General features: G+C 40.0%; 1 protein-coding gene across 11 annotated transcripts in view; it reads left to right on the forward strand.

The window, feature by feature from the left end:
* The window catches only part of adgrb2 (adhesion G protein-coupled receptor B2), a 250,724-nt gene that overhangs the window by 153,428 nt on the left and 71,431 nt on the right, over window positions 1–25,865 (forward strand). For all 11 annotated transcript variants that reach the window (XM_087835579.1, XM_087835569.1, XM_087835574.1 and 8 more), the window contains 3 exons: window positions 3,071–3,158; window positions 3,965–4,067; window positions 11,587–11,630. In XM_087835579.1, coding sequence (XP_087691705.1) covers window positions 3,071–3,158; window positions 3,965–4,067; window positions 11,587–11,630 — 235 coding nt within the window. The remainder of the gene's footprint in view (window positions 1–3,070; window positions 3,159–3,964; window positions 4,068–11,586; window positions 11,631–25,865) is intronic.

Raw genomic sequence — 25,865 nt, forward strand, 5'->3', positions numbered from 1 at the left:
AGATTAGTGCAAATCAGTGCCATGGGAATTCATGCAGACTTATTAGTAGTGAGCTGCTGGGGCAAAGGCCGTCAGCTGCATTGGATATTCACAATCTCATATACACGTGTCTTGAAAAGTTGGGTCAGTTTAGAAGTTTTTCCAAAATTTAAAGCAATTGAGCAACTTAGAAGTTAAATAGAAGGCAGTTAGTGGTAATATTGGCATCACTGAACCAAAGTAGCCTGAGCCTGATCAATATGTTTATTAAAGCAGGAGACCACACTTGTTGTGGTGTGCAAAACAGAAAAGTACAGACAATTAAGGAAGAAAGAATAAAACAACTGACAAGGAGCTTTCTGTCTTCAATTAAACTGCTAAGTTATGGCTTAGAATCAACTGCAAGCATATCTTTTCCTGATAAATGACATATTAAAGTTCACAGCTGGTGACTGGTGGTTTGCCATTTTCCTGGATTACAGCTGACCACCAATCATTTAGATGTTTAGCAAGGGCAGAGTGACAAAAAGTCTGTTCATGGGAAATTAGAGTTTTGTGATTGAGTGCTTTTGTGGTATTAATCATCCTCAAGCGTAGGAGTGCCACCCCCTCACATAGATTTACCATTTACCCATAATACATTGACTTTCTCATTTGCATGCCTTGGCAGACATTGTCCAATTAGGATCCATCAAACTTGCAGGCTTTCTCATGCTGACTTTGATCTGTTTTTTTTTGCCTCCTCGCAAGTCTCACAATTGCGTTTTTTCCACAGTTGAGATCTTTTTGTCTCTTCCTCTTTCTCTTCTCTTCTCGTCTGTCTTTGCATAGCTTTCTCTCTTCCCAAGTATTACCTCTTAGGCAGCAGGCAGACAGATTTTGGATGAGTCACCCAGTGTGTCTGATACCATCAGCCCTCTCTGTCTCCTCTGCCCCCCCCCCTTCCCCCCACTCTCTCTGCTGATGCCTCTCCATTGCTTCTCTCAGCCTAAAAGGGCAAAGGAGGGAGTGGCATCTCTCAGCATGAACTCTTTCCCTCATACTTTCCCCCTTCTGCTTCCTTCTGCCTCCTCTCACTTGAGACAAAGTGACATTTACAGAGGGACACTACATCTCCTTGGGAGCTTCTGCTCTTTTTGGCAAAAGAACACTCAATAGAGCGATGGAAGGCAAGGGGGTGTAAAAGACGACTATTGAAAAGAGTGAAAAAGTTGAAAAGTGCATGGGAGAATAGCAACAACAACAGAGATGGATAAGAGGGGTGTGTGCTGAGGTGGAGGAGAAGAGGAAGAAAGGGGATTTGGAACTAACATGAAGCGAGAGGGACAAGGACAGTGTCTGAAGTTGTCTGACACACTGACTTTTCTTTACTCATGTTTCGGGCATGTTGGTAAAAGGCTTGCTTTTAGGAATGAGGCTTTGATACTTCAGCAGTTCTAGATACACAGTATTGCTGAGCTACTATAACTGCTCAAAGGAAACAAATTGACACAGTGTCTCCACCCACACAAAGTGTGAAACCAGCGTCTTGCACCTGACTTATGTTTTCAGCTTAGAAGCATAATTACTCTGGATATGGAATGTGTAGCTGCCAGAAACTTTGGGAAGGCGCTGCAATATTCTCACATTTCTTATTTTGATGTAGCCACCAAAGTGTGTTAGTGTCACTTTAGGAGTACATTTAAATGAGGCTGAAATGTTAATGGTTGATGAGACAGGTAAATCTAATTATTTAGTTGACCAGTGCAACTTAGCTCAAACTTAATTTATGTTAAATAGTAAAACTACAGACTTTATGGAAAATCATCAGGCTTATCCTTAAAGAAAAGAGGGTTATTAGGTTTAAGCTATCCTGTTATCCTTCATTTCTCCACTATCTTCTGTCTATTAGCAATGCACCAGAGGTGCTGCACTGTTAAATCAATCACATTATACATACTACTACTCACCGGTTACGTGGAAGGGCAAACACAGACCTGTCTGAAGGAGTTTATGAATGAAACAGATGAATAATGAATGCAATCCAGGTTTTGATGAAATGTCAGGAGATCAAGTTATGTTTGTTTCTTACAGCTGCATGCATATAGGTCATGCATATTTAAACCGTGTTAAACATTAGGAGCGTTCCCAGCGACTAATTTTCTGGGCGTTTAAACAAGAGAACAGGCAGCAGCCTAGTGTAAAAGAAAACATTTCAAACTGTGCACACTTTAAACGTGCAATGTTAAATATTAGCCAAGCATATATTATATCTGTATTTTAGGAGATACATGAAACTGTTAATTAAGTTTTTGATTAATTCAAGCGTGTTTTAAATGTTGCTGAAATTTGCAACACTGTGCGCTGTATAACTCATAGGTTTTTTTTTATTATAGTTTGCAGAGTTATCTAACGTTAGCAGTGCTAGTAGTAGTAGCATTGGTTTCTTCCTTGGTAGGCTCAATACCCCAGTGCAGAATATGGTTACACGTTACTTCAATTACTGATTTATATTTCAGTTTATCCCAACAAAGCCAACATACGGCCATTTTTAAAATTAGTTTTTACATCAAAGTACTACAGACATGCTGGTTAGCTCTACAGGTTAGAACTGCTCTCTTTACTGCTCTCTCCCTGTCACTAGTCTACAACTTCTATTCTCAGAAATCACGGGCAAGTGGCCAGTGGTGTCCTAACAACTTTGAGCCAGTGCATACTGTTACTTGTATTTCTGACACTGATTAGCAAGGGCAGCAATAAATCATAGAGAGCATTTACGCACCACAGCCCAAAGTTGCGTCTTGAACTTGTCACAAGTGTCATGTCATTTTCATTGTGCTCCTAGCATAGCAGCCATTGATGAGTTTTAGTGGATTCTAGTCTAGAGTTGTTTGACTTTTTTTTGGTTGAAATAAAATGTTAGATATAAAATATTTTCCATTTGCCTCAAGCTGTTTTTGTTGTTGTGAAAATTTCATTGTATTTTAGTTTTCGGCAACAAGGGCCTTTGCACAAGATAACAAGGGGGATATGGAATAAACCGGCCGATGGGCTGAAAGATTTGGAGTTTATTTTGAAGGTATTAAACCATACTGATTTTCTTTTCTTTCAGAGCAAGAAGCCGAAACAGAATCTACAATGTACTATGTCATTGGAGCCATCTTGTACAGGACACTTGGCATCATTTTACCTCCAGCGACGTGAGTACTTAATTATTCTTTATTGTTATTGAGGATTTAAAACCACATTTCATTCTTATCTTTTCGCTGTCCTTTCTTTGACCTTTCCGTAACTCATTTTTTTCTTGCGCTTTGTCTGACTTTTTAATCTCTCTTGTGGTCTCTTCATTCTTACAACAGCCTCTCTTTATTTCTGTGCATTTTCTATTTTTTCCTTCCCTTCTTTCGAACTTCCAGTTCTCCATATGTCTTTTCTTCGCTTTTACAACTCTGCTGCTTCTCTTGTGTCCTTGCGCCTGCTTATCACACTTATCAAAAAGCACACTTCCCTAGATGTTTTCCCCCTCCCTTTGAGTTGTCAGTATATTTTTGGAAGTGTACTCTGAGCTTGGATTGGGTGTGGGCCTAATGTGTCCCAAAACTTGCATAGAACATGCAGTAATAAAAGTTAGAAGAAATCAGGAGGTTGTGAAAAAGGCCATTGTGATATGGTGTTTGTGCTGGCCCCGGGCCCTTTTATTCAGGTCACTGCTCTTGGTTGTGGATTAGCTGGATCTGTTAAAACCCTTTTCACTCTGTAGCCATGCTGAATGTTAATGGGTGCAGTATTCTGTTTTTAGTCAGGCGCTCTCTTTTCTCTCTTTCTTCTTTCTTTTAGATTTCCTCACCTCCTACTAGTTTGTTTTTGTTATTTGTTGGTATTTGTATGTATTATTTTTGGTCTTTCTCCAAAGTCATAGAGCCCATTCAGCTCCATCTTAAATGTACACTAACACTCGTCTAAAAAACAAAAAAGATAACAATAAAAAAACCAAATGTCTTTACAGTCCGCCTGCAGTGATCAACTCTAAAATCCTGACCGTGACAATACGACCGGAACCACAACCCAGTGAGCCCATGGTGGTGGTGGAGCTGTCACCGCTATTAAATGTAAGTATATAAAAAGCTGTTTTCTTTTCTCTGGCAACTATTCAAGACCGCTAAGCTTCTGCTTCGGACCACTGAGCATGTTCTAAATCTTCAAAAGTTAGATTGTCTTGTAAGCAGTTTTAAGGGATGAAAGAATGCATCACATCATGTTTTTTCATTTTCATCATCTAAACTTTCCTAAATGAAAAAAAAACCCCAAAAACATTTAAAATAAATGAAGTAAATGAAGTTTTTTCTAGTGCAAGGGTTTGAATTTTTCTGCTTGTAGTAAGTATTTTCCAAGAAAATAAATTTGTTTAAGGCTTTAAGCAACTCCTCTTCTCCCAGCCGACCCATGTTTTCTAAGTTCAGATGAAGCTCAAAGTGCTGCATGCTATAAAGTGCCATAGCGCTCGGTGAATTGCCTGAATAAACGCAGACCTTTTTGACTTCCCTGTATCGCGTTGTCTCCTGGTAGCTGTTCAGTTTATATTACATTGGAGTGCGTTATTATAACGACTCATGGGGTGTCTTCAGCGGAAAAGGACTAAGTGCTAGTTTAATGAGAGGCATGCTTCACGACCTCGATGTGATGTGGGTTTCTTTGGGCATTCTGCTGTGGTGGACATAGTTTTGAAGATAATGTTAAATATTTAACGGCTCCCTCCTGACAACACAAACACACACACAACCTCGTTCAGCTATCTTAGTGAGGACCTTCATTGACATAATGCTTTCCCTAGCCCCTTACTCTAACCCTAACCAATAAAAATTAATGCCTAACCCTAACCCTTACCCTAAACCTAACCATGACCTAATTATAACTCTGACACTAAAACCACATTTTGAGCCTCAAAAATGCATTTAAATGCCTTCAAATTTGTGAGGACTGGGTTGTGTGTCCTCACAAGTGACTGTTGGTTCTCACAATTATAGTAGAATGCAGATTTTGGTCCTCACAAAGATAGCTAGACAGGAACACACACACACACACACTATATATAGACGAAGACATGCTAAAATGAAAGTGGAATCAGTCTCTTGCTGTGTTGACCAGGACTTGATGGTCAAAAGTATTGCAAAGTTTCATTAAAAAATACTTAGTATTCATTCGCTATTCCCTGAGTTCATCTCCCTGCTGTAAACCACTGATTCATTACACAATTATGGCAGTTTCTTTATATGCCTCTATCTTTTATCTTCCTATTATTCTGCTTTTTAACGCTTTTGGCAAAGCAAAGGTATTGCAGGTTGCACATCCTCTTTCTAGCAGATGATGTCTTAATGCTGATCTTTGCATGCTGCTTTGTACTATAAACCAGAGGCTCCCGCTGAGGACAGACACTTATCTGGCACACAGCCCAGGGCTGACACATATAGTAGATCACATGCACACCCTAAACCAGTGGATGAGATGCCATTGTTACTCTTTTAAACAATATATCCTATGTGTATCAAATTATTCTAAACATTGGGGTGGGAATTGTAAATTGATTTTTTTTTTAAAGGAAGAGTGATGACAATTAATGCAGCAGATGCATCTAGTCCCTTGATATGCCATGCTCTGTCCTATATTACTCATTAATCAACTGAATAGTCTCAAGTTAAATTAAAGCAGCAACAGTATGGCCCTTGCACCTCAGTGAACATCCAGGTGTGCTGAAGGTGAGACGTTTTACGCGGTAACATGAATGAATTAAGCCTGGGATGCTAATTGGGTGTTGTATAAATTTACCGCTGATCACCTGTGAACACTAGGTGGCGATAAAGAGTGTCCGCCAATTAAAAGTCATGCTGCTGCATGTAATTTGATAAACCACCAATGAAAGTTTCATGTAGATGAAGTGATGATGATTATCACCTAATGCTTACTTCATGTTGCTACTAGTACTTCAACAAAGAGATGTAGAATCATGTTGAACCGCCCATGTTTAAGACCCAAAAATACATAAATTTTCACCAGACCTGACACATGTGCAAAATTTCATGAAGGCGGATGTGCGGCTTATCCTTGCTGACACAGGGCTGGACAGTTCATCATTCCATCTTATGGCTAAAGGAGAAGCATGATGGTTTTACAGTGGCCTTGCACACAGACTACAGGCAACTTTGCAGATGTTGTCTATAAGTTGTTGTTGGTTATTGTCACCAAGAGGCAGTGTCACAATCGGTCTGTGTGCTACTCTTGTTTGTGCTGTTATTGGTCCTTGCCAGCCACAGAGAAGAGCGGGTTATAACATACAAAAAAGCTGAAGCAAAACTGTATGCATAAAAAAATGACAAGAGTATGGAAAGGCTTGGAAAAATCTGGAATAGCAACGACAGCACATTGCCATTCACTGCTCCAGACAAATAGCTACATTGGGCTGCACAACCTAGTTAGAGGTGCCTTTACTTGGGAGAATTTCTATAGAAAGGACTGTAGTATCTAGCCATCCCAAGGAATGTACCTATCTCCCTTCTGGAGGTAGGTACAGGAAAGGTCGACAATGGCAGAAACCTTAGCCTCAACAGGATGAATCTGGTCATAAAGGTTCCTTCAAAAGTTGACAGTGGCCTTGCCAAACTCACATGTTGCCAAGTTTAGTGTCAGAGAAGCTTCTGCTCATCAATCAAAAAAAAAGATTCATTGTTGCAATGTGCTATGCCCAGCGGGGAAAATAAATAACCACATCAACCAGATAAATATTGCAGTTTGAAACATTACCCGGTGGTCATTAGCCTTTGAAAGGTCACAGGTGCATTTTTCATCTCAAAAGGCCATCACAGTACACTGCAAAAAGTGATCAGGCGTAACAAATGCTGAGACTTCAGAAGCTCTTTCAGCAAGCAGGACTTGCCAGTAACCTGTAAGGAGGTTTAACTTACTGACATCTGTTGCTGAGCTGATGCTGTCTATACAGTCCTCAGCGTGAGGTATCGGGGGAAAAAAAACAGACACCGCTGTCTCGGTGGAGTTTAATAAACTCGGCCGTCTGCTCTTTGCTATCTGAAATATAACAGGACACTGGCGTAAATTCTTGACCATCTCACAGTCTGTTTGACGTTTATTCAGCTGTGTGAAAATCCCAGAGGAGCCCATTAAAGGGATTAATAAAGTTTTGTCTAATCTAATCTAATCTAATAACTTTGATCTCAGCCAAACCGATTTACTGCAGAACAAATAAAACACCGATATATTATCTTTAACCTGAGAAAACGATGAAGCCGGGAGTCCGCTGCTCTCGCCGGGTCGAGTGACCATTGAACCCCCCGGCTAGCTATTGAGCGGGTGTATTGAACAGCCGTCTCCGAAAACGTCGGAGCACTTTTGCAAATATGCGATGTCTTGATAAACCAAGCAGATATTTGAAGTTTACACGGCTACTTTCTCGCCTGAAAATATGTTAAAAGTTTATTTTGTGACCCAGAAAGATTAATAAGAGTAATATTAAAACTTAATAGCGGCCACCATTGTTGGAAACTGGAATTGGCTGGGCCGTGCTATGAATTCTGGGATATGGTGGGCCACACCTGACCCATCCTTCAAATTCGGGGAAATGAAGGACGCATTTGTTGGCTGCATTTGAAGGAGTCGACAAATTTGGACAGCCTTCGTCGCCTAGCTGTGACGTAATCGGCCTTCAAATGCGGCCTTAGCCTACGTTTTAGGACACAGCTACTGTCTGCGTTCACTTTACGGAAGCCTGTGAGGAAGCATTGAGTGCCATCTGAGTTTGCTGTGACCAGACAGGGAGAACTCAGTGGACTAGAATTAGGTTTGCTTATGCTGTGTTCCAGCGAGTACTTTACTCCCTTCTTCGTCATCTCTTTCAATTCAAATGTTATTTAATTTAAAATTTAATTTGAAGTGCGCCGCTATGACAGCAAATCACCTTTGCTACACATATGTTATTCCTCCCAAGAAGGTTCTTTCTGAAACTTAAGTCAAACGGATCAGTTGTCATGCTCACAGCTGTTAACAGACCCAAAAACCAAACAGTCTCCAAAACCAAACTTCCACCATCTAGTGCTGGTATGAGAATTCCTCGACATGGGCTCCCAACTATGTTACATTCCCGAAATGGTCTACAGGGAAAGGGAGTAACATAATACTAGATGGGGGAACATGAGGAGTTTGTTTGGGTTGGTTTAAACAATTTATTGCCAAAATGTTAACAATGAAGCATAAGGCGAGTACACCAAACAAAAAAAAGCTCTAACTTAAAATAAAACTCCATCAACAAATTACCTTAGTTAAAAGAAAGGTTACAAATCTATACATCAACTACATATCAACCAAAGAAAAATAGGAGAAAAAGGTGTACGTCAAAAGAAAATGGCAGCTCTCCCTTACAAGTTTCTTCTGGCGACTGCAAGAGAAGGCAGAACAACTAAGGATAAATCATTTCAGGTTTAGCAAGAAAAAAAACAAGCAAGGCAGACCCTTAGGAAAGCTAACCAAAACAGGTAAGGCTTCACTCAAAAACAAATGCTGCTCTAACAACCAAAAAGACTGGTCAGCTTTTACCAACTTTGGAGGGCACCCATTGGCTGCAGGATTCCGACTTCAGCCAAGGACATGAAAAACAAGATCATCAAGAGTCAGTAGTAGGGAAGGGTGGAAGTCAGGACCTGGAAGCAGCACGGTAAATATTTCCTCATCCTAATCTTTATATTTTTTAAAAGGAATATAATACCTGTTTTTGGAAATATTTGGAAGAAATTCACAGAAGCACAGGGAGTACATAAAAAAAGAACAAGCAGGAAAACCCCGACTGAAGTTTAAGTGAGGAACCTTTCTGTGAGGTGAGAGTGCTAACCACAGCACCACTCTGCCTTCATTTAAACTGTAACCAGGTTTTAATCATAGCCACACAATTCTGTAATTGGTACTTGAAATTAATTGGGCTTTTAGCAGTTCCTGAATACAAAATACAAGAGAGAATATTAAAAGAAGCTGAGCAACGTCATGTCTTCTAGTGCTAAAATAGGCTATATTTTTGATAGAACTTCATAAAGGTAACAACACCTGAGTAGGAGCGCTTGTAAAGGTTACATTTGGACAGACTCGGCTAACAAGCAGCCAGTGATCTAGATGTTAAGTCTTGAGAAAATCTTTCCAGTTTTTCCATATAATATTAACACAGCATTAATAATGCTTTTGCTTTAAAAGGGCAGAATACAGTGTCTTCTGTAGTTGTGTCGACTTTGGCCAATGTAGAAACATCCAGCTGCTACAGCAGTGGCCTGGCAACAGCTGCCTCAGGCTTCACTCTCATAGGGGAATGTTAGGGTCTCTGTGCTGGGTCATGTCTTCTCTGAGAGGACATCTGCTCCAGTCAGACTCCCTGTGTATCTCCCCGGTGTCCTAATGTGTATGTGCGTGTGTATGTGTGTCTTTAATGGTAGGTAGAAAGCAGGAGGCCAGAAAGTCCCGTGTCCCTGCTGTAGACCATATGCCAAGTGTTACAACACAACCCCTCCTTTAGCCATCCTTAATGTAGCCTTTTAAATTATGAAAGAAAGTTCTGGTTAGCATGAGCCATAAGCTTTCCTGGTAATTTCAATGTAATCTAGGTCATTTTCATCAGTCAAAAAGCATCATCCTGGTTTTCTCCATTTCATATTCTAAACCTATGATCTTAAAGTGAAGGGCTTTTAAGACCAGAGCAGTCATGTTTTGTTACATTAGCTCATTTCATCATATTAGCTTAGCCCATTCACAGCCAGTATTCATTATTGCATGTATTGCTGAATGCGTTAAAGGAAACTGCTGTTCCTTTAATAAAGAGAGGAAAAAAAGACAGAGTATTTAAGGTAGGTACCAGCTATCACTGTCCACAAATGCCACTGTTAGAATTGCAGAGGCACGTTTCTCCCTTTGATAACCATCAGCTGAGCAGACGCTGTCATTATGAGCACTAAAAAAAGAGGCAGACACTGCAGGAGTGCACAGGTGTCAATCCCGCTGTAGCGAATGGTCCAATAGGACATTCGTTGATTGATAGCTGAATGCTAACAGAGCTCAGCACGCTAATGCACGCCACGGGACATCTATAGTCGGTGGTGGCTGTCTGTGTGTGAGGCTGAACAAAGCACTGTCATCCATCAATCCGTGTCACCCAGTCTCTGATCCAGAGTATATAAATGTTGCATCATCCTGTCCTTTCAAGTCCAGTCATGCAGAGATCGCTGGATGCACTGATTCATTGGAGATCAGTAATGAACTGTTCAGAGAAGGAAGGATGACCTTGCCTGTAGAGGAATAAATCCTTACAATTCAGGCTACAATGTGCATGTCTTACTTTCCTTCTTTTTTGCCAATTTCAAATATAGTTAATTATCAGAAAGCATTTTAACTTGAGAAGTAATTTCTTCAGATTTTCCTGAGGCTTCAGTTAAGATCACATTATCCTTTTTATAATCTACACAGCACTCTGTCTGTCGGCTTACTGCTATAATCCCCTTTGCCATAAGGGGGAGCTCAAAGGCAAAGTGCCTAATGCAGGATTCAGGCAGGGCCAACATAATGGTAGATTTTCCTCTGCGTTGGCCCAGTGGAATACCAGCATTTCAGTTGTGGATACTAAAATTGAAGCTGGACTCTTTTTTATTACCCCACAGAACCAAGAAAATGTTTTTAATAGTTGGTTCTTAAATAGTTGCTGATTTTGTCAGGTCCAAAGCGCCATTTAAAGTGTTTTCAGTCACTCGATTGAAGCAAAAATGTCTCAAATAACCATTTGATTCAGACAAAACCCAGTCACAGTCCACTCGTTACCAAGCACACAGGTTGAAAGGACATAGAGGCTCCATTTAAAAAGTGATCGATGCAGAGATCACTGAAGATCTCTGGTGGAACAAGTTGCTATGAGCTGGTTAAAGATATTGATCCCATGATTGATTCTCTGATTGAGTCATGACAAGTCTCTCTTTGCCACCACACGCCACTGAGCGAACTTTAGCTTTAATGACTAAATGGATTAAGGGTAAGCTGAGAGAAAATCACCAGCATCCAGTTACTTTGACTTTGCTTTTTTAAAAAGAAAAAATTGGTACATTAGTGAAACTTTGCACACTCTTAAAGGGCCAGATGTTTCATTAATAACATTTTACTTCATTGCTTTTTACACTTAACTGACTACTTTTTGCTGTGGTTGCACTTAAGTGAAGAATGTTAATGTTTTTACCCCACAGGATGTTTACGACCCTAGTTATTGTCCATGAAATGGCTTTTCCTTTGTCATCCCTAAAACTCTCAATTTATTCTCATGCACCTTCTTTTTCTCTTCGGCTGCAGCAGCAGAAGCAGCTATTTGCTGCGTTGTCCTCTGACAATGACTCTTTTTCCATCTCTCCCTCCTGTCGTCTATCTCAATCCTTCTCTTTCATTGTCTGTTTACTTCTTACCGTCATCCATGCAGCATCACTCTTTCTCCTCTGGCAATGAGCTATTCTGTCTTCTCTCTCTGCTGCCTTCTCTCTCACTCATCCTCTTGACTGGCAATAACAGCTTATCTTCTCCTCTCCCCCCTCCCCCTCACCCTGTATCTTGCAGGGTACATCAGATCCTCAGTGCGTTGTCTGGGACTATGGAAACCCGTAAGTTACTCACAGTGACTCTGACACTCGTGTAAATGTTTGTGTGTACAGTGCAGAAATACATGTCTGTCAGTTAAAAAAAAAAATCCAAATGATTGTGTGTGTGTGTGTGTGTGTGTAGGTGTGTGTGTGTGTCAATGTTTATCTCGCATGTGTGTTCATGCCCAGTCAGATTCATTTTATTAATGATCTGATAACATTGTAATGAAGTTCTCAGAGTTTCTCTTTATTAAATTAGTCAGTGGGAACAAACACCGTTATTTCACTGCTGCTAACAGTTCAACTGCATGCTAACTCAGAACTCCTCTGTGGGTGCAGCTTTTTCTCTACTGCAGTTCTCTTGTGTAGCATTTACCTTGTTGGCAGTTTAATTTGCATTTCTTTACTTCTTAACAGACATACTATCTAACTACATCACAAACAGTTTTCTTTTTTTCTTTGCTCTGTATTGTGGGTCAGCTGGTGAACTAAATAATATAAACCAGGACAATTGATCATCCTGCATTTACCATTAACCCACATATTGATCGGATAGTCTGTCAATACCAAAGTTATAAGAAACAAAGTTAAAACCAGGCTTTGGTTTCAGTTCATGGCCTAGTTACACTTTAAGTATAAACGCAAAAATTAAGGGAATTTGTTTTTGGCCGGTTATTTTTTTGTTGTAACAGTCTTGCTTGAGAATAAAGCTTATACCATTGGAAAGCCTTCATTTTCCCTTAAATGATGCCGTGTTTTGTGAGGAGGTTGAGCAACAGAGTCGATTACGTGGGTTGCACAGTGAAAAACTTACCAAATCTTTTCTTCCAATGCCAAACAGCTTCTTCTGCTATTGACTATTGTTTTATGCCATTTATTGGATTGGATGGTTGAAGTCTGAAGAAACAAGGCATATTGTCAATCTGTAAATGTATTCATTTTTTAAAAATGGAGGTTTAGCAGCATGTGGACCCGAACAGTATTTGTTACAAGTCAGCCAACACACCACAATGACTGACTTGCAACAAATGCTGGTTGAAGAACCAGGTGGTTAGGTGAGCCGTCTACCAACCTACCAGGGTCAGTGAATCAAATCTGGGCTCTTAGAGGCACTGTGTTGAATGAAGGATTTGCCTGATTTGTCCCATTATTTGTGTGATGTCTGTTTTGAATGTTAGATAAAAGTGCTCAGGTGTAGATAAAGAAACACTTTATGAATGTGTAAGTGTTATTGGATGAAAGAAAGCAAGCGCTTTGAGTACCCGAATTAAGTAGAAAGGTGCTATATAAGTACCAGTGCCTTTAATGTAGTGAGTGTGGGTAATCAACTGTATGAAAGATGGGAGATGTTGTTAGATCCTGGATATCAATTTAACATTTGAGCAATGCCCGTGAATTTCCTTTTACTGATTTTTTTTGTTCTGGCTGTGAATCTGGCTGTAGTTCATTTAAAAAATGCTAGAGCTGTATTGTAGCATAACAAATAACTAAAAGCTAATGATCATCTGTTGTGCCTCAAAGGAGACCCTTAATGATGTGCAGAAAATTAAAGGTAGCCATTAAGTGTGGTAACTCTAAATTGGTCACACACTGAAGCATGTATTAAAATCATTAAAAGTGTGCACGCTATCGACAGTCCCCAAAGCACCGAAAACATGTCATTAATAGAAGAAAATTCCAGTACCAATGTTGCCACATTCATTCTCTCCCAGTTCAGCAATGTTGGACCTGGGAATCTTTAAACCAAACGAATTAAGATATTTAAAGTTTTGCACTTGTTGATATTTGTGTTAACAAATTTTACATCCCAAATTCTTAACCCGTGTATGTTTTAGACTGAAATTTGGCATAATAGTCTGCTTTGGTAGGAGTTCTTGTTAACCTTGACCAGCACTAAATTTCAAAAAATCAAGTAATTTAGTTTAGATTGTTGAGTGCCTTTACTTTACAGGTAACTCGCCATCTTGCATCAACAAAGTCACTATTTATGAAAGAATTTCATAATTTTACATTTCAAGTAGGTTCTAGTTTGATTCTGAATGCAAACTGGTGATGTGAAATCCTGTATATACAATTGACAACAGATTGCAAATGCCAATTCATTGAGTAGAATATAACTAGAAGATAATCTTCTTATCCATCTATTTTATTGTTTTGTTTCACCACCATCTTGACCAAAGTCATTTTGAAGATGGCAATCGACTGCAAGTGATCGCAAACCTGGTTCCTGTCTTCACAGCAGCTTTTTCAAAAGCAATGAGATTGCAATCATATGTCATGCTGCAGTCTCCACGCATGCTTTCTTTTAGCTTGACTGTAAGATTAGCTGCAATTCTGACAGACCAGATGAGCTAAATACAAGTTCACAAAAGCTCATGGCCCAGCTACCATCCTCTGCACAACTGCAGTCTGCAAGCTGATTCACAACCCACTTGCACCCCCGATCCTCATGTTGTATCGTACAATTTGGTTTAGTTCAATTGTATTTATGTAGCACCAGGTCACAATAAAAGTTGCTTCATGGCACTTTATATCGTAAGGTAAAGACTCTACATTAACAGGGAGAAAACACCAACAACAATCCCCCTATGACACTGGGGTGACAGTGTAAAGGAAAAAATCCCCTTTAACAATAAGAAACCTCCGGCAGAACCGCTCAGGGAGGGGCAGCCATCTGCAACCATGCAACCGGTTGGGGGTGAGGAGAGGAAGCCTTTACTTAGTGTAATATGTCTCTGTTGTCATTGCCGTGTTAAGTGCTCGGGATTGTGCTGCTCTTCTTCATCTTTGACTTTTCATGAGTGTATTTGGAAAATCAACAAGGTGCCACAACAAAGTAATTTTGCCAAATAATAAATTAGTATAGACTGAAATATCAATAATGTTTTTGCTAAAGTGGTCCTGCCTGAACTGCCATTAACCCAACAGCTTCAATATAAACATGACATACTTCTTCCTTTTGTAGCTTTTAACCTTGACCCATGGCCTCCATCATCATATAAAGTTTAAGTGTTGAATTATTATTACACTTCTGGGATTTCTCATGACACAGATTAAACTCTGGGCTTAGAAACCCCAGCACAAGTGAGTGAATGTGACCCGTGTACAGACTGACAGTGATGTCATTTTTATTGTCAATAAAAATACAATCATGATGATATCACTTTTCTTCAAAATGTATTTGCTAATCCAGTTGGGCTGTATGAGAATATAAATAATTTTTGGAAACATATTTGACATATGATGATTCACAGCAACCGATAACTTAAGAATTGAATTTGTCAGAGGGCCATCACTGAAGACCTTCCTGTCTAATGTGACAACAAGACGGATGACAGAAAATTCAGGTCAGCTCAAATTCTCCCTGGAGATCCCATTAGTTTACCCAGTTCTAGAAGAGTACTCTCTGGTGACCAAAGCACACAATGGGAGTGCAGGGACAGGATAAGACGTTGTAACTTAAACTACCCCTTCTCCATTAAGGCAGGAGAGGAACAATGCTTGGCAAAGTCAATCAACTAGCTGGCAGATTACAGCTGCAATCAAATTAAATTTGCAGACATGACGAGGGCAGAGAGCCAAGCAGAATATAAAGTGGCGAGATGGCAGCGATGTCAACCAATCAAAAACGTGCGTGCACCAGAAGGAATGCACTCTTTGGTTTGTTTTTTTGTTTTTGGGTTTTACTAATGTGCTTGTAGAAATCTAAAGATGCGTACAGACAAACATCCTGACCTCGGTTGATTTGACATATTTATATCGGCATGCCACATATACAGTGTTTAGTTACATTTAGCATGCTTTATGGCTGCTTTCGATATCCTGTACCGAGAAAACATAATCAACGAAAAAAGGAATGTTTCACTCACAAGTACCGAACCAAGGTAGGAGCATAAGGGAGTATCTGCATTTTTAATGCTTGTGTCAGCCAGCTACTCTCAAAAATTGTCGAAGATAGGTTGTTGTTGAAATAGTTGCTTACACATTAAACCCATGTACACACTTGAAATTTTCAGTATAAACAGCCTATAAACAAGTGCTCATAACATCACCTTTGGGTGCACAGAGGCGTCTATGGAAATGTGTGAGGCAGTGTAATGAAGGCAGGTGGTACATTTCAGCCAGAGGAAGTCAAAAATGAATTTCTGATTTTAATCTGATAATCACCTGTACAATTTATGTGCACAAACATCTGTAAATTGCTCAGAGAGCAAGCAGGCAGGCACAAAAAAACCAGTGCCGTATCAGTCTTACTATATTTGTTTCCCTATGCCGAACGCCAGATCCTGACAAAAGATTGGCATTAGTGTACAGGAGAATTTGCAGGATAACGCCTCTCTCAGGAACTAGCCACAAGCTTTTGGGAGTTGAGCAGGAGGCAGGCGAGATGTGGAGAACGTATAGATAGTACCAAGGCAGACATGGCAGCAGCTGAACCAGACAGAGGCAGAAAGGGGAGATGGAAGAAAAAGCTTTGCCACTCCATGACCTGTATATGGAGACTATATTTAGTGCACCCAAATGCACCCACATTTGAAACACAGATTATATTCTCTCTGTATCTTTTACCCCCCTCTTTTGTTAAAATACCCACATTGATGATGTACACTTACTTGGAGATTAGGCATCACACTGAGGCTCAAATCTGCAAAGCCTATTGTCATCCCCATCACAACTGTGTGTGCGCGCATGTTTTTTCTGCAGTGGTGTTCTATTTAGAAATCTGCCAGCCATTTCAGCGGAAGCTCTCTCCCATTTGCGTTCTCGCTCTCTCTCTCAGCTGGCTAAGTTGGCCGACAGTGTGTGGCACTCACAGTTCATCTCAGTATTTATGTGCGAGTGTTTATTTATTTATTTAGCCCCTAACAGGCCCATATGTCGGTACCATCTGCCCACCCAAATCGTTGAGCTCGCCATCCCTCCCAGTCTTCCCCCGTGTGCCTGTCCCCTCAACCAAGTCTCAACCTGTTTTCATTTTCCTCGCTGCCTTGAATGGAAGCTGCTACATTTAGCCCTCATAAAAGTTTTACACGCTTCAAAACTAGAAACTCAGGTAAGCAAACAGCAGCTATTACAAGAGAACGCATTGCGTGAACATGTATGGCGGTATTGTACACAAGGCCCTGAGATAAAAATAGAAATAATAACTAAGTCAGTCTTGGTCATCCAACCTCCTCTTGCTTATTTTCTGCCCTGTTTCTCTCTTCTGCTGGGATATGATTGCAGGTGTTCAGCTGGTTTTTGCTGTGGTTCCTGACCTTGCTGCTAGCTTCCCTGGGATTTGACCCTCACTAAGGGGGGGTTCAGTCAGATATCCCACTGAAGTACTAACACAGCGACTTCCGCACACTCACTCTGCTGTAAAGAATGAGTCGCTTTATGGGTTGCTGTGATTTTGTTAGATATTTGAAAGATGTGCCAGCATCCGTAAGATATACATTACATCACTAAGACATTTAGTTTTTTCTTTATCACTCGTGTGTTACTATTCCAATAGAAGCAATCTCCTGCCACGGAAGTGACAAAGCAGAAATAGTTTGGCTCACAGAGATTTCAAAACATGCATAAGAATGAAACCCAGCAGTGGGAGATAAATGTAATATACACTTTAGATGGATGGATGGCATGAAAGGCTGAAGGTCATTTAATCCTTTCGCTAATCCCCACGGTCTTCAGCTTGATCGGGGAACAGTGGTTAAAGACCCAAGCAACCCACTCTACCCCTCTGCCACCCATCGCTGCCATAGAGTAATAAAACCCGATGTGCAGACAAAGTAGCTCTGACATCAACAATCTGACACGGTAGATTGGGGCTTGCTTTGGGCTCAGACTGATCTGGCGCCACTATCGGCTTTGGCATTGGCAGGTTCCAACCTTAAATGACTTAAAAAGTCAAAGACATATTCTGCACACTGCCAAGAAAACCAGTGGGGCACAAATCTGGCCAAAGTGTAATCGCATTTACTTTACAGAAAAGCATAGAGGCAAGTAGCAATGAGCCAAGTGGATGACACTTTTAATTCTCATATTGGGAAGCTTTGGGCTCTGTCATGTGGTCGCTTGTGAATCAAAGACCGGAGTAAATGAAGGAATTGATTTAAAAATATGCAGAGTATTGTCTGTCCTTCTTGGATATAACGCTTGCCTGAAAGTCTAAGTATGTATCACATTGAGTTGTGCATTGTCCTTTTTACTCACACACTCACAGTAAAGAACTTTCAAACTCTTTTTTGTATTATTCCTTGAATAAATCCTAAATACTGCCTACATGACCCTTTATTTACATTTCCTACATGGACAGTGTTTTTTCAGCCTAGCTTTAGCTTAGTGCATTTTGGGATACGTAGTTCACCCTCCTTCAACCTTAAGTAGGTTAGGTTAAATACTGTTATCTCAGAGATGGTAAATTAAATATAAATATATTCACAATTTGTTTGCAAAACGCAAAAATATGCTATTATACAGTGTGCATCAGATAATACAGTGGAAATGATAAGTACATTATACACCCACTTCATTGTGTTTTGTTTCAGTTTTTATTAAACTCGTTTTTAGATTTCTCAGGAGTCATAGCTAACAATAAGTTACTTATCTGTTTTTTTCTTTTTAAATCTAGCTCTAAAACAAAAGAATTGCAACATTTTTACTTGTGCATCGGGTTTTTTTTCCCACTATTGTTGCAGACTAAGATTAAACAGAAATGCAAACACACACGCACACACACACAGAAGCAGCAGAGCCACCAGTAGGAGGGGTGGATGGCTGATACGGCTTGCTCCACTTTTCCATCTGACAGAGCAAAAGGGATCAAGACTGTGTCAAATAGCGAGTCAGCACGGGAAGAGGGAGTCGGCCAGGCTTATGCGCGCTCTGTCTCCATTGACTGTTAAAGGCATGGACAGGCTCTCAGTTAGTTTCTCCAACTATCACAACTGTCCCCAGGGAGCGTGTTAATGTGGGATTTTCAATTCTCAGTGCAAAAAGCTGGGGTGACTAGTTAAGGACAGTTGGTTTTAGGTTACTTTTTGATGCCTGTAAGTAGATTTTTTTTGTAGGAGGGGGGTTAAGTTCAACTCTAAGTAGCTGTGTGTACAGCTGTAGCTATGGTTTGTTTTTGCTGCTGAACATCATGGATACTTGTGGGTAGCTCATAGGTAAGGAAGATTCTGCTTTTTTATTTGGGTGAAGAAGTTATATAAGGAAGAACTTGTTTATTCTACATTCAGTAATTTTTCTTCCTTCATGCATTACTGATTGGTTGATGTTGTTGATTTCTTCATCATGTGGCAAGTGAAATGGAGCTTTAGCACTGGTGCTGTTTGTCTGGGGAATGTTTTAGAGGAAGATGTTATTAGCGATTAATAGCGATTAGAAGGCTTGACTTGGACTGTGTGTTGGAATACTTTGCCTTGGCTGCTGGACCTGCAGGGCGTGAGGATTGGTAGGTAAGTAACATCTCCATCAGCTTAATACCTTATTATTTTAAGAGGCTTGTTATGGATGTTGTGTTAAGTTTTTCTGCCAATTATGCACTGCGAACATGCTCTTACAAGGTTCTGACCTTCAGCCAAGTGCAGTATTTGCCTTATGTCTATCTCACTAACTTCCACATTATCCTCTTTACTGTTATGTCGCTGAAAGTAGGCTGAGAGGGCACTGTGTTAGTCTATTATGAGACCAAGAGTTAGCACGATGCTTAGAGCACGTCCTGCTTTCAGAGAATCCCAAATCTTCCTCAGGTCTTTTTCAAGGAACCACATTCTTCATACATGCAGTGGTGGGAAAAAATGTGTGGCCCCTTCTTGATTTACATTTTTTTTGTATGTTTGTCATACTTAAATGTTTCAGGTCATCAAAAAAAACTAAATATTAGACAGAGATAACGCAAATAAATGTAGTTTCTAAATGAAGGTGTTTTTTATTGTTTTTATTATTAAATGGGGGAAAAATCCAAACCTACATTGCTCTGTGTGAAAAAGTGATTGCCCCCTAAACCTAATAACTGGTTGGGCCACACTTAGCAGCAACAACTGCAATCGAGCATTTGAAGTAACTGGCATTGAGGTTTTTTTTAGCACTGTGGAGGAATTTTGGTCCACTCTTCTTTGCAGAATTGCTGTAATTCAGCCACATTGGAGGCTGTTTGGGCAGCTGCCTTTTTAAGGTCATGCCACAGCATCTCAATTGGATTCAGGTCAGAACTTTGATTTGGCCACTCCAAAGTCTTCATTTTGTTTTTCTTAAGCCTGTCAGAGATGTACGTGCTGGTGTGTTTTGGATCACTGTCCTCCAAAATGTGCTTCAGCTTGAGCTCATGAACGGATGGCCAGACATTCTCCTTCAGCAAGTTTTGGTAGACAGCAGAATTTATAGACTTGCTAAGACTTCCAGGTGCTAAGACTTCTGTGGCTGTTTTGCTAAGGCAGCAAAACAGCCACAGAAACCACACTATCACCACCATGTTTTACTGTTGGTATGATGGTTCATTTCTGAAATGCTGTGCCAGATTTAATGGTACATACACCTTCCAAAAGGTTCAACTTTTGTCTTGTGAGTCCACAAAATGCTTCCCAAAGGTCTTGGGGATCATAAAGATGTCTATTTTTGGCAAATGTGAGACAAGCCTTTGTGTTCTTTCTGGTTAGCAGTGGTCTTCTCCTTGAACTCCACCATGCAGATCATTTTTGTCCAGACTGATAGATGCCTCTGACTTGGTTTCTCTGGTGTTTCTTTAGATTGTGGCATAATGTGTTGCTTTTTGAGATCTTTTAGACTCTTTCACTCTGTCAGAAAGGTTCTATTTAAATGATTTCTTGTTTTGACAGTGAGTGTCTTTAGTAAAAACTGAACTCTGAGTTACTTCATGATTTGACAAGAGGGACAATTACTTTCTCACACAGAGACAGATAGGTTTGTATAACTTTTCTCTGTTAATCGATTAAATCATCATTTAAAAACTGGGTTTTGTATTTACTCTATTTGTTTGATGATCTGAAACATGTAATTATGACAAATATGCAAAACACTAACAAATCAGGAGAGGGGTAAACACTTTTTCACACCACTGTATGCGGCATATTTGTGGTAACGCAGAGTGGAGGCAGGCAGAATGGCAGACCATTTATGGCTGCAGCTAAAATCTGTATGTCTAGCTTTCCTGTGTGCTCAGTAGCTTGCACACCAGGAAGGAAGATAATCCCGAGAAAGAAGCTTATAAATTAGCTTAAGGGCAGAGAGAAGAAGATTTGGATTGTAGAGGTCACTGACAAAGCATTCTCCCTACACAAGAATCGGGAGAAATTAGGAAAGGGCATTTTGGTGACAACCACATAAAACATCAGACACGACAAGGATAATGAATAGTGAGCACGAACTGCGCATTGATCTTTAATAGCGACCTATTTCAATTTTCACTCGGCTGGAGGAGGAATAATGACGCTGTAAGCTGCCTTTGTACGTTTCTATAAAAAAAACATTTGTAATATTCAAAGTCTGGCCTTGATATGGCTACTTTATCTTTTATGCCTGGATGACTGTCCTAGTTGGAAGAACACCTTGAGGAATTTCTTGGAATTTGGCACGAATGTTCACTCGGACTCAAGGCTAAGCTAATTAGATTCTGTTAGTTAAAGGTCAAGTTTTTTGGCTTTAACTCAAGAATTCATAAGTGAATAATGGCTGTTAAATAAATAAATAAATGATCTAGCCTTTGTTTAACACCATAACTTAGGAACAAATAAGGAGAATTCGATCATAAGTCACATTTACACTAAACTTTGTTAGGCCCCTTGGAAGTGTGATCTTCTTTGCTTCAGAGGTGAAGATGTATGTGAAACATCTACATTTTAAAATCTGCTCATTAGCAGCAACATCCAATTTTGTGCACTGTCACAGCTAAATATTTGTGTTGTGTTAGAATGGGCTTTCCTGCCCAAGCATTGATTGATAATACTTTATTCAATCCCGAGGAAAATTGGGTTAAGGCTGCCAGCCTCGCCAGCGCCATCTTACAATTCCGACCATACATACTAGTGGTGCAACGGATCAAAAATCTCACGGTTCGGATCGGATCACGGTTTTAAGTCACAGATCGGATAAATTTTCGGATCTGCAAAAAAGAAAAAAAGGCAAAATTTTAACATTTACCTATTAACTTTTTAAGTATTTTTTGCCTATTAAAAACATTCAACTCAAGACTCATTCCACGCAATTATATAAAAAAAATTAAGGTGCAATATAGGGCAGTACAGGGCTTTGTATCTACCACTCCGCTCTGATATAATGAGCGGTCACGGTCACGTAGCTTTCCGTTGACCTGGAGATCCACCCGTTCGTAGTTGGGCAATATAAGATGCCTGGGACAGTTCAGCCATAACTTTAAACTTTTCCTGCTCATGCCTTGGTACAATCTTGTCACTAAAGTGGACACGCAACGGGATATCATAGCGTGGCTCAAGCACATTCATCATAGTTTAAACCCCTTGTTTTGCACAAGGAAATACGGCCTCCCGTCTGCAGCTAAACACCCCAATAGCTTTTGTAATAGCTTTAGCCCGGTCGGATTGGGCAGCAAAGGGCTGCTTAAATGCCGCAAACTCCTCTGCTCCTCCACTTGGACTGCTAGCACTGGCCATAACTATCGCTTGACAGACTGACCACACGCACCATACACATACTTTTTTTCCTTATTTTTCAAATCTTCGGATCACGTGCGTGCCGAACTGTGGAGTGGGATCGGTTCGGATTACGGATCAACCGCGATCCGTTGCACCACTAATACATACATTACACAAACATCACATGGGGAAGACAGGTCAGAGAGGTATAACAATGGAAAATGCACGTGAACACATGCAAGAAATCTGACATCTAATATTGTAGACATACATACAGCAGTAGCAGAATGAGTACAATAAAGCGTAAAAATAATATCTTTATTGTCATTCCTTTTAGGCAAAGAAATTCAATGAAACTGCATCAGTGCAAATATGTCATATAGGTTTAAAATATGGCAGCTAAAAAGAAAATCTTACTATATATTACATTAAAAACTCTAAAGTCTCTAAAAGTAACCATACAAAATTCCAAAAGGGAAAGTTTTTCATCTCATACATACGAGATGCTTCACATTTTATAGGCATTCATGCATGATTGATTTTCTTTCTTTCTTTTTTGAATGCACAGTTCCAGCAGCATTTAGCAGAGTTAAGGATTTGGATAAAAACTATTTTTTTAATCTGTCTGTCCTTCTTAATGTCCTGAAACATCTGCTTGAGGGCAGCACTTCAAACAGAAAGTGTCCGGTGCAGAATGGATCTTTCAGGATGCTCTGGGCTTTTTTGAGGCAGCGGGAATTGTAAAGATATTCCAGGGAGGGGAGAGGGTATCCGATCAGCTTCTGGGCAGTGATGATGAGCCTCTGAAGCATTTGCTTCTCTGCCGCTGTGCAGCTGGTGAACCGCACACAGATGTAGCATGTGAGTATGCTCTCTATGGAGAAGCCATAGAAGTTTTTGGGTGAGGCGGTTCTTCCTGAGGATCCTCAGGAAGTAAACCGTGCCCAGAAACTGGAAGTCCGGTCATGTTAGGTCAAATCAATTTTATTTCTTTGTCGGTATATCACGGATCAAAAAAAAGTTGCTATAATTGGCTTCACAGTGTGTACATCAAAAGATATCCTCCGTCTTTAGACCCATGACCCAAATGAAGAACATCTTTATATGATTTAGGAGTTTGAGCTCTTTGTTCATTCTTCACATTTAAAGTATTTGTCTATTTGAGCTGAGTAACTTGAGGCACATGTATTATAATAAAAAAAATGATACAATAAGAAGTCTTTTAAAAAGTACTTCCTTCTGATCATCATACACAAACTACATCAGTTTATATGTGTGAGCCGACGCGGTGGGTCTGAGGAGGAGAAGAAAGGTTGAGACAGTTTTCTGTCACTGATTTTTTTGGTTTTTAAGCAGTGGCAGGCAGCATCCAGGTAAAGAAAAGAGAGTGTGTAGCTATGGCAACGTTTATCACTAACTGCTGGGAAGTCATTTAAATCCATCTCGGGTTTAGTTTGTATGCTCATGTTTATACAATAGGAGCCTTCAATTCCTAAAATTGCAGAATGTCATTTTCTTCAGAATGATAAAATCAAACGCAGATTAAAGTAATACCACAGTTAAAAGCTGTACAAAGACAGGGCTTCGACTTTTCAGTTCAGAGAGAGAAATCAGCTCAGCCCTGTGATACTGTGATATGCATTTTATTGCCAATACTGTGTATGTTTTTGATTAAACATGTGCAGTACTACCGTTCTTCAATAGTAGCTAGTGCATTTTGAGAGGCTACATACATCATTCAGTACAGTCATGTGCCCTGTGTAAGAAATGGTTTCACAACTCCAGCCCTGAAAATCAGACTACTGTTTGGTTTCTGGGTTGGAGCTAGAAACACAGCTTTCATTACCAGTGATGATGCTCAACATAAAATTAGGTCAATTTGACACAATAGCTGAGGTTTGTTCTTTATGCTAGTTTGAGGTCCATACTAGATAGTGAATGGACTGGTACTTAGATAGCACCTCGCTACTCTTGTTTGAGCCCTCATTTGGCTCATTGACCCAGTCACACACACATTAGTACCGTGGTTTTATCTGTATCTAAGCACTTTTTTCTACCATTCACACACAAGCTAATGGTTGCATCAAAGGCAACTCAGGGTTTACTATCATGCCCAAGGAGGAGCTAGGGTCAATCTACTGATCTTCTGATTGTTAGATGACCTGGTCTACCACCTGACCAAAGCCATAATGAAATCAAAGAGACCCAACTGCAATTGACCACAGTGGTATTTTGAAAAATGCAGTGTAAACAGTAGAGAAGTTCCTGGTGACTTTAAAAGGAGATTGAAAAAATAGAAATATGATGATCTCTTGCTTGCAGGCAAGTGTCAAAAGCATCAGAATACACCAAGATGAGGAATGAAATGCTACAGCCTACTTTTTATATCGTTTCCTAATGCTTAAGCTTTGCAAGGATCTGTGTTGGCACTCTTGTTGGCAATACCAGACTGGGTTATTTTGGGTATCAGATCAGAAAGGAAGCAAGTGTCATTGTGCATCACTAATGTAATCTGCAGCTGACTGGTGAGTGGAGGCAACCGCAAGGCACAAACTTTTATGTCCTGCACTGACCCTGCCACAAAAGCGATGCGTGCATCAGAAGAGACGCGTAAATTATGTTTTTCTTTGAGTCATTTCACCAAACACAGCCTTCAAATCAATAAATGTCTCGTGTACATTCAAAAACATAATCTGTACAGCCTTGCATGTAAACATCACGACAAGCTTCCCATAATCTCATAGCATGTTCTTCTGGTTATAAGACCAGTCTTTACGTCGGCCGGTGGAACAGAGGAACGCTTAAAATCAGTTCAAATCTGGGTCAAATAGTTTTATGCATGCAGACACACACAAACATGGGCTTATATTCTGGCAGATATGTTTGCTGCAGTATACCACAACAAATGTGTAGTAGTCAATCCTTCACCGTAGGTGGTATGTAGCGTTGAGGAAGCAGAGATGATTTGAGTCATGTGAAGATTTGTGTCAGTGCTTTCGAGCTATATTTTAAGTAAGAGGCGAGGATTTACTCCCCGTCTGGTAAATGTGCTGTCTGGCTCCCTGGTACCCACAGAAGTGATGTCTATCAGAAAAGATAATCTCTTCTATACATTTGTTTTCCTGTTTTCACCACTGGATTCAACCTTGGTTCAGACTAGATCCCTAACAGTATATACCATTCAGTATTATATTCAGATAAACAGCGCAGTTTAAAAAGTTTTGTTAAAAGAAAACTTTACGGTACTATTGCTGTTGATCTTATTCTTTGGATGTTTAAAAAATAAATACAACATTTTAATCAGTCAGAAAAAAATCCACAATGAAACAACACATTAAAAAAGAGAGAGAAAGCCCTTAACCCACCCAGTCACGTCCTAACCATTTCCCTTCATTTGTGACATTGCGTAAAGGAGTCTGCTTCATTGAGTGATTTTGTTTTTCTAAATCAGTTTGCTTTTAGCTCTCCAACACAGAGTCTGCACCCATGTAGTCAACACATCTGGTAACATGAATTCCATGTGGTTATTTCAAAAATCGGATTTTCATGAAAACTTGTTGCAGTTATTTCAATTTAATTGTAAATACAGTTATTTTTCCTGAGACAGATGACTGAGCTGTACATTCTGCCTACTGTATAG

This window comes from Neolamprologus brichardi, chromosome 22 (assembly GCF_056152115.1).
Source record: "Neolamprologus brichardi isolate AB-2024 chromosome 22, ASM5615211v1, whole genome shotgun sequence".
In the NCBI taxonomy this organism is placed as follows: domain Eukaryota; kingdom Metazoa; phylum Chordata; class Actinopteri; order Cichliformes; family Cichlidae; genus Neolamprologus; species Neolamprologus brichardi.